We start from the raw sequence: 12,807 nt of genomic DNA, 5'->3' as shown, positions 1-12,807 counted from the left end.
TCCCTACAGGCCAGGTGAAATCTACTGATATCAAGAGAGTGGTCACTAAGATGCTTCATAAAAAACCAGCTGTGGCTGCGCTGGGTGACTTAACAGATTTGCCCACTTACGAACACATCCAGGCAGCGCTTTCCAGTAAGGATGGGCGACTCCCTCGGATGTACCGGCTCTTTCGATAAAGCAGTGCGTCCTGCACGTCTGACAGACTTGCTTCTTTTTTAATATGTTTTTGAGATTATGATATTGCTGCAAGCCCTCCCCCCCCATCTTTCCAGGCATACTGTGCAAACATGGAGCTACGCTACAGCTGAACAAAGCCGCTTCACAACACTGAACTGTGAAGAGCTCGTTATGTTGGGCTTAAAGGCCCACCCTGGCTCTGGATGAGTACGTTGACCTTCCAAGTAGGTTACAAGAGAAGATGGGTGTATGCAGCCTTCTCTTCGCGTTGGGGAGAACATAGCAAGCCAAAATATTTATCACTACAACTGAAAGCACGTATCTGAGAAAAAGTGAGTCACTGCTGTGTTACCACTTACTTATATATCAGCAGTAGAGGTGGGGCTGTCACGCTGGAGGCCCTGGTGTGTGCCCGTCTTGGGGGATGTGGTGGCATGTTAAAGATCTTGGCTTACGTATCTGAATTCAAAGAATATTTATAGCTCTTACCAAGGTGAACAAAGACTTGGTCAAACCGAATTAGGAAAATACGAGTTATTATCCATGTGAAGTTAGGCAACAAGTTTCCTGCAGTCCAGGTTTTGTTACAAGCATCACGGATTCATTTCATCAGTGTAATTTACCATCTGTAGTATTACTAGAAGTCACATGTCTGGAAACAACTTCATAATTTTTCTAGATCTCAGAGGAAAATAGACCTATGGCACAACTGAGTTTCTGTGGAGTTCATCTACAGAGATACTGCGCATAATCCTACATGGACACTTATTGTAGAATTAAAGCAATCCTATTCTTTAGGTTTTTCACTTGCAAGTGAACTATGCTAAAGAATAAAAGTTCTTTTACATCAGAGTTGGTATCCAAACAGGAAGTTATTAAAGGAGCTGCTATTGCACCCTACTTCCTTCAAATTGTCACGCAGATGAACTGAAGGCCTTGTAAAAAAAAAGACATAATGTTCAGTCTCAGAGCAGAGATGGAGCTCAGCTAGGAGTCAAGATAACAAAATGATGTTCAGAAAGCTCATGAGCTCTTAAGTGACTGACACAAAGCTAAGTGCCATGCATTTGATACACTGACGACCAGAAAGGAAATAAAACATCTGATTTACATAATCCCCTAACATGTGAGCTTAAAAGTGTAGACAGCTGCATTGCAGCACTTCACTGGCTCGACGTGCATCGTAAGGAGCAATCAAACCGGGAGCAGAACACTGTGGGGCAGCTATTCCCTGCTTTACCCCCATACCTTTCCTCACGCAACTAGAAGAAAACATGTTGCGTCGCTTCTTGTGGAACCCACAGTATGAAAGTCCTGTTCAGTTGTTGTGTATGTTTGTAAGAAAATAAAAGAGACCTCTAAATGACTGGAGCAAGTAGTAAGAGTTCTGAAATTCATCAGCTAATGGGCTGGGTTTCTTGAACTGGCAGGCAAAACATCCCGCTTTTCCAGCTGGAGCCAAGTGGCTCAGGTCACCCGAACAGTTAGCATGCATCACACAATGAAGTAACTCCAGCTCTCACACCCCTGCAACAACAGCTGGTTCTCATTTAAGGTATTGCATTAATTTATTTTTATTCCTTTAAAAAGAAAGGAAATCCAAATACCTGATGGCTACAGACAGGTCAGTGCCATAAATGTTTGTACCGCAGAACAGAAGCTCTGTCTTAAGACAGGTTGCATAGTTAGCAGCACTTCCTCCAAGTTGTTTGCACGCTGTTTTATGAACTAAGGTGATTAATGATCCAGCCGATCTGTGCCCAGGAAGAGTTTTTAAGTATTAGCTGTAGTGAACATTTTACCAGTGCCGTACTGGTCCATGTAGTATGTTTAGCCTTAAGACAACACTACTTCAAAAATAGCAAGTTATTCACAGTCCACTGAATTGGAAAAATAAAACCAAAACAAATTAACCGTAATCAGAGGTAATGGAACTGCACTGATCTGTCTTGCTGCAGTTTCTCTGCGTGCTTCCCTTGTATACTCGCTTGACATTGTAATCACTTTGGTGAAGCATTACCCAGCAGCTGTACTTAGGCCATTATTTTCAACTTGAGTGTCCTGCTGCTGAAGGCAGGTTGTGTTTTATCACCCCTGGGGAGGGCAAGTGAGTTAAGGAAGGGATTGTTTCAAGCAGTCTCAACAGCCAAATACATGGTGTGAGAGATTGGTATTTACCCCCTTAGTGACAGAAGGCCTATGGAATAATTATTGAAAGGCAATGTTTCTACACTTCAAATGTACAGTAGTACATTCACACAGATCTTGCGGTACAGGACCAAAAATGCCTAACGCAGCAGCACCATCCTTACACAAAACCGTCCCCTAACTGGTCCCTGTTGCACATTTTACAGAATATTGTACACTTGGCTACAGATAAGGAGAAAACAAAACAACCCTGCAACGTACATAAGCGAACCAGATCAAATCAAACAGACAAACAAAAATTTTCACCTTTCTGCAGGTTTTTCTTAGGTCCCCTGCCCCTGGTCCTGCCAGTTCCAGAAGCTGTGCTCCCTGTGTGGAGTCATCTTAGAAACGAGAGATTGTACCTGGTTGCTTCCAAAGATAGTATGGTTAAAAATAAATCAATTACATCTGTCAGGATGGATGTCCTAAATAACTGACTCCATTTTCTTCAGCAAAAGCACTTGAGCTACGTGGATTAGCTCATGCAAATGGAGGATGAGGTTTTAGACATTCTTCACAAGCCACAGCGACCGCCAGAGGTGCTTAGGCAGACAATTCCCTGCAGAGTTTGCCGTGGCCTGAAATCCTCTTTACGGGCACCTCTAACACAAGCATTGCAGAGTCCTCAGCTCAGGAAATGCTACATATGCTGCTGGATTTTTGGTCCTTTTGCTCTTGACGTTTCTGAAGTTCCCTTGTAATCCGCCTCTTTATCCCGATTAAATAGAGTTCTCTGTCAAACTGCCCTGCAGCAAGCGGAATGCTATAATATAAACACAAGCAATTAGATCAGGGCACAAATACAATCTTCTTGTTTGCCCAACATTTCCCAACTAGTTCACACAACAAAGGCCAGAAAGCTATTTTTAACTTTCTTAAGGCATTCAGCTACTGCTGTGGGAGAAAATGGGTAAAACAAAGTTGTTCTTCCACAGCAACAAGTTAAGCTTTTTCACAATACATTTAAATGAAGAAAATACTGGTTGTAAAAGGCAAATATACTTTCAATTTAAGCAGGAATAGGCCTGCATTCATAAGGGGCATACATGGAGGACATTCTTTATAACCCTAAACCAAAACCCACTCATTTGAGAAGGTAAAGTAGCTTACTGTTAACTTGGTGTATTCACTGGTACGGTTCATGCACAAGAGTTCTTACCTTGTTGGTCTGTTCCACAGAGACGAGAAGGAAACCCTAGCAGCCCAGCTGCACAGACTCTGCAATACTTCTATTTAATGGGTATTTAATACCCATAAATAAAACAAAACAAAAAAAATATCCCAATTCTAATTGTACTGTTGATCAAGTGCTTTGAGAAATCACCATTTGCTAGATATCTGGGTCTTGAAATCCCCGAGCATGCTACTCACAGAAAAGAGACTAACTAAATTTCAGTGACTTAACCAAATTTTCTGAGGAGTTCTACTAGCATGGCAGTCCACAGCGGGACATTAAGAAACCTGGAGGGTCTCGAAATACTTCACTGATGTACAGCTATGTTGAAATGCAGCCACCACGGTGGGGGAGAAAACAGCATTGATCCCAAAGAGGGAGAGAGGAACAGAACAGGAAAGATCTCCATGCTGACAGGAAAAACAGACAGCTGCATCTCAGCTAAACCACAGATTTATACTCAATTGCAATGGACTCCGTTTGTCTCCCTCAGGAGGATTAAGGGACCTGGCAGCAGGGATTTCAGATGTCAGCGCAAGGTTTAAGCACTCTGACTGCTCTGACCGCTGAGAGCGTATATTGGGTAAAAAACAAAGAGGCTGCAGAGACCTACATGGGATAAACTCTATTTTAGGAACTCTTCTGAGAGGACAAACTCCCAACAGGAGCACATCCTCAGGATCACTGGAGCCAAGTGCAATCGTACAGGGTAGTCGAGGAGGTACTAACTTGTCTCTGCCAGGCCTCACTTTCACACGAAACAAGGCAAACACAGGCCGATGGTCTGAAGTTTTGATCACGGGACAAGACGAGTACTTGACAGCATGGATGTCATCTCTGTACCGACTGCGGTATACAACTCGATCCTGGGAGGCAGAGAGAAAGGGGAGACTGATGGTAACTCCCTTCGCACATCCAACCTGGAAAGAAGCACTGATTCACAAGAGACAAATCCATTTGTTTGCCACACTTCAGGAAATTAAGTGCTTTGGGCAGGGATACATTCATGAAGAACGTGTGTCTGATCCAATAGTGGTTCTGCGCCCAGCTCTGCGCACAGGGGAGAATGCACTGAACAGGACGTAAGGCAGGGAAAACATGATTAGCAGCCTCTGCCAAACTCCCTGTGCTCATGGATTCAACAATCCTTTCTTCCAAACCAGTTCCACGTGCCCTGTTCCTCTTAAGCAACAAATCTCAGCGCAACTGTATCTCATGCAGCCCAACTGTGGAAGGCAGCTTTTTCTCGCAGGTGAGAACCCCCTTTGGAGGCAGATGTGCGGCTGAGCAGCCTTTCGAGCACGCTGCTCTGAAATCATCCCTTACCGTGTAGGAAGGAGTCCTCTGTTTGGAGGTGGTGTCATAGCTGTCCTTTCCTATGTCAAACTTGTAGGAAGGACGGAAATTAATATCAGCCTCTTGGAATCCTTTGAAAATGGACCCTGTAAGGGAAAGGGAGAACAGCATGAACAACAAATTCCTCCTTCCTAAGAACCTGTCACACTTTCTGCATTCATTCAACACTGCTTAACTACTGGTGGCTCGAAACAACAGCCATGTACACACATGAGTAGAAAAACCTGGGCTTGAGGTCCAGAAAGGGAGCAAGCTCAAGTTGTTATGTAGTGAGGATAAAAAATAGCCAGTGGCTATTTAAGCAAAGAACACTTGGCGCATGCACTTCCCCTTCCACTGAAAGCTCACAATGCTTTGCAAATGCTATTCAAATCTAAATGCCCTAGACACTGTGACAGAATGATGTCCAGTTTGTAGAGGAGTAAGATGAAATGGATCAGAAAATGCCTTGAGATTACACTAAATATAGCAAAATGCTATAGCACAAAGTCCCTTGTACAGACTGCCCCTGTATGTGACAACTCCTGACTTCCTTTTTTAGGGCACTTAACAAGAGAAAGCAAGAAAGGTCTCTAGGAAAGAGGGATTTGGCTGTAATTATTTCTGTGTGTAGATATGTCTGTTCCTGGAGACCAGGGAGAAAAACAGCTGTCCCTCACCCCTACTCATTTCACTCGTAAGCTGGTCATATGCCAGTAGCTTGGAGACGTCTGTTTCTGGGTTCTGGTTCAAGATGGAATCCACAGTCTCGCGATCCTTATTTAGCCGGAAGTTGAAGTCACCAAACCAGAATACTTCATCAAACCGGGTTGTAACATCATCTGCAAATTCAAGCCAGAAGTGTCAGTATAAATGTAAATAGCCTGAAAAGTTCTGAAAGTAAAAAAAAAATAAATACAAAATACAAACTTTTCTTCCCTGAGTCTCCTTTTTGAGGAAAATTGAAGTATATGATGTAGCTACACGCTTATTAAAATGACACTCACTGAATTCTGTCAAAGGGAGAGCTGTATGATGCATAGCTTACTGAGAGTGCTGCTAGGTACGTTCAAGAAACAGGCATAACTTCTTTCTTTTTACTGCCAGGAGATACAATACTCGAGCACATTTTCTGCCTGTGACCATCACAGAATATTGTAATAAAAAAACAGTAGAAAATAGAACAGAAATTTAAAAAAGCATAGAAGAAGCTCTAAAGAGACCAAACTATCTATAGGAGCTAAAAATAGTATGAACACAAAAACCTAACGCTACACTGCAGATAAAGAGTAAATTCATCTTTCTAGAAAAAGGGCTCAGCTATACATCTAGACGTCATGGTAACAGCACAGCATTAAGAAACAATAATGGAATTTGGCAAACAACACGCCTACCTGTGTATATGCAAATTGAAATAATATTCCTTCTCATAAGTTTTGAAATAATTTCTACTGTTCTAGAAAACACTTGGAAAGTGAAACGCATCCATAATATTGATAAAAATGACACCAAAATTATCTTATTGCTGCTCTGAGAAAAAATACTTCACATGAAAATTCCTTTCGAATTTTCTCTCTCCCCCTCCATTTTTCAACTTCTTCTCTCAAATTCCCCCCAAAATTATGCCCCACCTAAAAAAAAAATAATCATGTGAATAAAAATCATACTCAGACAAAAAAAACCTGTGGTCTCTTTTTATACCGTCTCAAATTAGCACTCTCATTCTCTCTTCCTTCGCGTAGACTGAAAGACAATTCACAAACTCTGTTCATTTGGGCTCCCACACAAGCATGGTTTCACACTTACTAGAACTGGATCGATATGGGTTTGTGTCTGGAACGTTCTTGGGAAGTGTAAGGGCTTGAATGGTTTTATTGTAGTCCAGTTTCCTCTCATTCACCTTACTGTCCCCAGCTGAAAGACAGAAATCCCATTACTGCCAACGATGCATCATTTTCATTCAATTACCATTTTTGGTTACAACAGCAGCTTCCAACGGACATCAGACATTTCCCACGTGTAAAATGTGACACTGACCCAGGGAGCACACAGACTGAAAAATAATGACAGAAAGCGTGGAAAAGGGGATACAAACGTGCAGAGTTAATTTTTGTTTTGTTCTAAACACTGTTCTTTGGTAAATTTGCTACAAAAAAAAAATCCCCCTCCCTTAGTGTTCTCAGCTCAGCGATCCTGAGCTTTGACTTCAGTCTGCGCTGCTCCTCTATCCCCCTGCAGCTTTTTTACCTTTGTGAAGCAACCCCCCCTCCTCCCTCAATCAGGACACTTCTAACAAGACTGTAAACATCTCACATGTGAAGTGGGAGGTGATGAAGAGAAAGGAAGTCCCAAAAAACGTGAAGCAGATTCCCAGAGCTCCCTTGGTTTTGATTTGAGATACGATTCGAGTTGTCACCGTGGCATACTCCACTTCTGGAAGGAGAAAAAGCTGCTGTTACTGAAAAGCCTCTGGAGACAGTGAGCAGGAGTGAGGTGAGGGACAGCCCTGGAGAAAGGACAAGACACCCGACGGCAGCAATCCCTTCCTCTCCCCAATCTCCAGCTTTTACTGGACCACACACCTGAGCAGAACCAGATCAGGTCCCTGCGAATGAAGACCGACATGTACAGCACTCCATGTGCAGCAGAGTAGAGCATGACGTAGTGGGGGCCCAGTGTCTCTTGCAGGCGGATCTCCCACTCTCTTCTGCAGGAAAGAACAACAGCTGGATCACAAGGATGGTACAAGAGACAATAACCAGGACAGGAAATCAGCAGTGTGAAAACAGAGAAATCCCTTTGCCAACGTCGAGTAAGTGTAAGCAAAACCTCCACTGCCACAGCGATGCTGCAGCGAAGGCTGGGCAGTTCGACGTGTAATTCCACACATGCCATGCAGCAGGCTCTGCATGTTGGTGAGAGGGTATTACTGCCACTGCGCCGAGCAGCTCGCAAATCTGAGGAAAAGAGAGTCCCACTGGGAAGACGCCCTAAAAAAGCAGAGTCTGACATGAGGCTTCAGCCGGCTCTTCTAGGGTCGGTCAGTCTCAGACAGACTGGAAGTTTGCAGCAATGTGCTACTAATGAGCACGTGGCTGCTAACGCTAAGAGCCGGCCCGTGAGCAGCTCACAGCCAGCTCAGACCTATGCTAAACTGCCCACAGAAACCAGACTGGACTTTCGCTATTAGCTGCCCTGACAACAGGACCAAGTTCTGTATTTACAGATTTTTGTGATATTTTTCTCTAAACCCCATTTTCCCTGATGCTCATGCAATGGTATTCAGAGTCTTATTAAATGGGTTTATTAAAAATATTAGTAAGAGGGAGACTATTTCCAGACTAATTATAAACAAAGTAATTAGTTAACAATAAAAGAGGATGGTTCATTACATTGTTTTTGCTACCTGTCTGGACAGCCTTCTTGAACCCCAATGACATACATGTCCTGGGCATAGTCAGGATCTGTTGGTAATAAGAAGTCATCCAGATTCACAGGAAGTTCCTATTATTAAAAAAAAAAAAAAAAAAAAGCTAAAATAGCACTATTAGTTATGCAAAGATTGAATAGAAAAGTACAAGAAAAGTCCAGGTTAAACTACAAGGTCCACAGCATATGCAAACAATTCAGGCTTCAAAAAATAGGTTAAGTGATAATACTAATAATTCTCCTTCCCAAAGGCAGACTTCACCTGCTGTTGCTCCAGCAGCAACCAAAATTCCACAGTTCAGCCATGCAGGCCAGTAATGTGATGTTTCTAATTTCCTGTGATACTTTTTACCAAGCTCGTAGGCTATTCAGTGGTTACCCCAGGGGTTGCTTGTGTTCCTCCAAGCACAGCTTCTCAGTCACCTGGTAGAATCAATCCTGAATTCCTAGGCTACGTAAAGATGTAGGCAGGAGGCTGTGTTCTTTATCAGAGATGTTCTCGTCATAAGCATTAAATCGCGAGTCATCTTCATATGACCCTAATTGCAATGGAGCATAAAGGAGCTGCCACAAAAAGCCAGAGTGGCACTCGCAAGCTCACTGTTTTCATAGCTGGTATCTGCGGAACCCCATTACGATGACACTCTCGCTAAGGTGAACACGTATGAGAGTACCTTGTAATTTGGTAAAGATGATGAACGCAGGTTGATGAGGAACATAGTCACGAACAGAAAAAAAAGCATCGCACCAGTCCTTGCAGCAAAGATGGTGTAACTTTACCACTGCCAAAAGACCCGTGGAGACTTACGTGCACATACCTTCTGACCCTGCATGTTCCAGGTGGCCACAAAAATTCCAATATTCCGATCGGGGAAATATCTGCTAAGTTCTTCTGCTCCCAGCAAGGCACCATTTGCCAGAAGGCTGCCTTCCAAATAGCTTCTGTGAACAGAAGACCCATAAAAAAGCGTCTAAGGAAAAGGCATGAAAGTTGGAATAATGATTTGTAACACTTGAGTCTTGAGTTAATCAAGAATGTATCTTTAGCTCAAGAAAATTGCATTTAGTATTCAGATATTGTTCTGCTTGCCTCAAGTTCCTTATAAAGTTCCGGCCCTTATAGACAGTTCATGGATCTCATGCAAGAAAACAAAACTATTGTGATGAACCAGCCTTTTTAAAGCCAGGACCTGAGTCTGATGGCAAGACTGATGCTGCACGAGTTCTGTGATGAGAAGACTGAAGCCACCCAAAGTCTTCAGTCCCCCTACTACTTACTGCAGACACAAAATGAAGAGATTGGTTTGATATTTGAGTGTCCTGAAGCAGCTCAGTTTACTTAAGACATGAAAATAGCTCCACCATTCCCACTGTTCTGGCACCAAGTTGCTCCTCATCAAGGATTCAAACTCACATTCTTCCTTCAATTCAGCTCGTCAAATTAGCTTTCAAGTAAACGATTTATTGAGTATTTAGTCTACAAGAGTATCGTATTCGAAAAGGACAGATCTGCCCCACACCACCTGCCCCTCCAAAGAACACGCTGCTTACAAAAGCAAGGGGTATTGGCAAAAGGACTGCAAGTTGAATAAGCATTTTTAATCTTGCTTAAGCTCTGCAAATAACGATGACGGCGTGATGCCACAGAATGCTGCGCAACCCACTAGTCTATCCAGCTACCCTAACAGCTTTGGAGAGGGAAGTGAAAGAAAACCCCTCATGGCAAACAAGTAACAATCTTTCTTTGGGGCTCTTTTACCAGTTAGTAACACTTTAATTTATCTCAGAACTACTTTCCCCTGTAACACTGACTTCCACTCTTTGGACTCATGGTCAGATTTATCCCTCAAGGTCTTGCAGGCTGTCGTGTGTCTGTAACGTACAACCTTTACCTCAGTACTTGATATCCTTTATGTTTTAACAGGTTTCCTGACCTGCAGTATTACCAGTAATACTCGTTGCAGTGTTTGTGCTGTGTGCTGGAAGGTCTTCACAAACAGAAGGTCTGCTGCCAACACAAGAGGATTCGATACACTAGCAAGCAGATTAATATACTCACCTCGGTTCCCTCCAACCAATAATCTAAATTTAGCTAAAAACGAAGACAAATTAGCAACCAGAGCAAGAGGTCAGGGCCACGCTTGGGGGAAAGTTGAGATCTGAGTGGAATCACACCCTTCTTCAAGAGATTCCTGGAAAAGCTGGGGCAGAGGAGCTCCTGTGGGACACTGAAGCAGTTCACAGTACATGATTTGATCCTGCCAGAGCCAAGCAAGCTCAACAGCTGCAGAGGACCCTCAGCACCTTACAGGATTGTGATAGTACTGCACGTACGGCAAGATAGTTTCAAGCTAAATTATTTGGGTTTTTTTTCCTGCCATTTAAATTTCAGTTCAAGCCCAATGTACTTTTAGATTTAAAAAAACCCCAGTTTTTCCCAACTGATAGCATGCACAGCTACTGTTTCTTAATTTTTAAAACAGATTACTTAAATATTACAAGCAAGCTGACAGCAAATCACACTTACATTTATGAAAAACAATACCCAGCTGAAGCAAGTAAATATACAGTATTTGTACTCATCTCTTCATCTCCAAACAGTTCCCAGTCTCCACAGCAGGTTAAACAACACAGAACAACTTTTGTGCTTTACCGACCCGTCTGCGGTTCCCTGCCTCTGCCCTGCAGGGCTCTGTAGAGCAGCTGGCTCCCCGCTAACACACCCCAAACTTTGCCACAGTAAGCTGGGGGACATACCTGCTTCGAACATCCTTGGAGCGAATGGGAGTGAGCAGGCTGAACGTAGATTTCATGGAGTCTGTGGAGCAATTATCATAGACCATCCCGTTACCATGTAGCCTGGTATCGCTCAGGCTGCTGCTTACCCTCCCAAACTTGTGCTGAGAATAATGTCGATAATCCATACAATCTGAGTCAATCCTATTAGCTGTCCTCAGTGTGTGAGAGGCCACATTGAGCTCCAGGGGTGGCAGAGGTCGAGCCGGCATTATTTGAGACAGTCGGGGTTTGCCGCCCGCAAACGCTTTCCCCCGCAGAAGCCCACCAAAGGCACTGGAGATCTCGGAGGCTCGTTTCCCCAGGTCGGAGGTGCTCCCTCTGCTTTTCCCCATGGGACTGGCTTCCGAGGCATCTGATGAACTGTGCACAGAATTCTGCTGGCAGCACTGATGGCAGGGGCTCGCCCTACCCCTGACGGGAGGGCTGAGGGACGCTTCCTGCAGAGAACCATTTGAGGAACTTGTCTCATTGGGATCAGTCAGACTTTCCTGACTCGTTCTAAACCGCCTCCACCTCCTCCAGCTTTTCTCATCCAGAGATGCGGCACGCTCCAGCCGGGGTTTCCGAGGAGGCCTTGGAGTAACTGATTTGATTTTCACATTAGCTTTGAGTTCATCTGGTAGAAGCTTTAAGGTTTCATTTAAAGAGGTGCCTACACTTGGAGGATCTTCAAAGGTAAGCACCCCATTGCCACCAGCCTCCTTCTTTGCTACTTTACCAGCTTTTTTAGCATGCAGGTCCTGTACTGCTCCACCCTCCGTGCTCCGAGTAACACATGCCCCTGGGTGCTGCGGAAAGCCATTTGGAGTACTCATTCTCCCCCGGGTACCAGCTATGGACACTGCTCCGTGCGAAAACTTCCTCACAGCATAGTTTCCTTCCCTTGCTTACCCCGCAGGTTCACAGGGCTTTAACCAAGCCAGAAAGACATGGAAATTGGAGACAGCTCAGTCTTTGGTTGAGAATGAAGGGCAGGGGTAGATGTAGGCAGATGCATTGTCTGCAAAATTTCAAGAGGTGGGATACCTGGATTTTCCCAAGGGAAACACATAAGAATGAAAAGTTATTGAACTGCGAACTCTGCTGCTTAATCAGAGAGCAAGCTCCGCAGAGGACCTTCCTCTAGGACAATTCAAACCTTAATATGACCTTGTTAGAAAACCAATGTTTTGGGGTTTTTTGTTTCCACAAGCACAGCAGCAAACAGACTTCCTCACCGCTGTAGGCATCACGGCTGTGTACAGACTTCTTTAAGAAAAGCTTGTGTGTGCTGTTAGCACGAAAGGAAATTAAAACTGGACATAAATCACAGCTTGCTCTCCTTGCCGCGCACTGAGTCACCAGTACAACCAGCCTCCGGGCTGCCCACAGCGCCCGGTGCCAGAGGCCGGGAAATTTCCAACGATCTCAGCTTCTACCGTGATCGCACAGCGGGGAGATCGCTGCTCCGGGCCCACCCCCGGCCCCTGCCGCTGGAACCGAGAAAATATCCGAGGAGTAGGTTTTAGGGATACAGAATTGGGGTTGAAGGCAAATTCCTACTCAGGCGGGGGAAGCACCGCGTTATTCTGCCGTTATTGCAACCCAAACTTCCCACCTGCAGCGGTACGCTCAGCAGCTCTCTACTAGAAAGGCCAAATCCTGTTAAATCCCACCGGAACGCTATTTTCGCACCCGAGCCGGAGCCGCCCGTCCTCTCC

The 12,807-nt window shown here is 44.3% G+C and overlaps 2 protein-coding genes across 2 annotated transcripts in view; one reads left to right on the top strand and one right to left on the bottom strand.

The window, feature by feature from the left end:
• PMPCA (peptidase (mitochondrial processing) alpha) overlaps positions 1-251 on the top strand; it is a gene marked incomplete at its 5' end in the record, with an annotated part of 4,523 nt that extends 4,272 nt beyond the window's left edge. Inside the window, one exon of the mRNA XM_009892333.1 lies at positions 10-251. Coding sequence (XP_009890635.1) covers positions 10-179 — 170 coding nt within the window. The remainder of the gene's footprint in view (positions 1-9) is intronic.
• A 2,451-nt stretch (positions 252-2,702) lies between these two features.
• Positions 2,703-11,922, bottom strand: INPP5E (inositol polyphosphate-5-phosphatase, 72 kDa). The gene is made up of 10 exons (XM_009892261.1): positions 11,066-11,922; positions 9,127-9,250; positions 8,286-8,383; positions 7,462-7,586; positions 7,193-7,312; positions 6,686-6,793; positions 5,560-5,721; positions 4,871-4,986; positions 4,274-4,410; positions 2,703-3,133 (listed from the first exon to the last, which is right to left on the bottom strand). Exons 1-10 carry the CDS (start codon positions 11,920-11,922, stop codon positions 3,001-3,003), a joined length of 1,980 nt encoding a protein of 659 aa, XP_009890563.1. The 3' UTR covers positions 2,703-3,000.
• Positions 11,923-12,807: the final 885 nt, after the last annotated feature.

The sequence above is a fragment of the Charadrius vociferus genome, unplaced genomic scaffold (assembly GCF_000708025.1).
Source record: "Charadrius vociferus isolate BGI_N301 unplaced genomic scaffold, ASM70802v2 scaffold549, whole genome shotgun sequence".
Classification (NCBI taxonomy): Eukaryota; Metazoa; Chordata; class Aves; order Charadriiformes; family Charadriidae; genus Charadrius; species Charadrius vociferus.
Note: the sequence above shows the minus strand (reverse complement) of the source record. Positions and strands in the feature narration are given on the sequence as shown.

What these genes read in the sequence shown, in the direction of transcription:
- INPP5E (XM_009892261.1), bottom strand. Translation starts at nt 11,922, where the DNA reads ATGAGTACTCCAAATGGCTTTCCGCAGCACCCAGGGGCATGTGTTACT. An exon ending in GGAACATGCAGGGTCAGAAG is followed by an intron (nt 8,384 to 9,126) that starts GTATGTGCACGT and finishes TTTTAATAATAG; the next exon opens with GAACTTCCTGTGAATCTGGA. An exon ending in GTGAGGCCTGGCAGAGACAA is followed by an intron (nt 3,134 to 4,273) that starts GTTAGTACCTCC and finishes TTTATATTATAG; the next exon opens with CATTCCGCTTGCTGCAGGGC.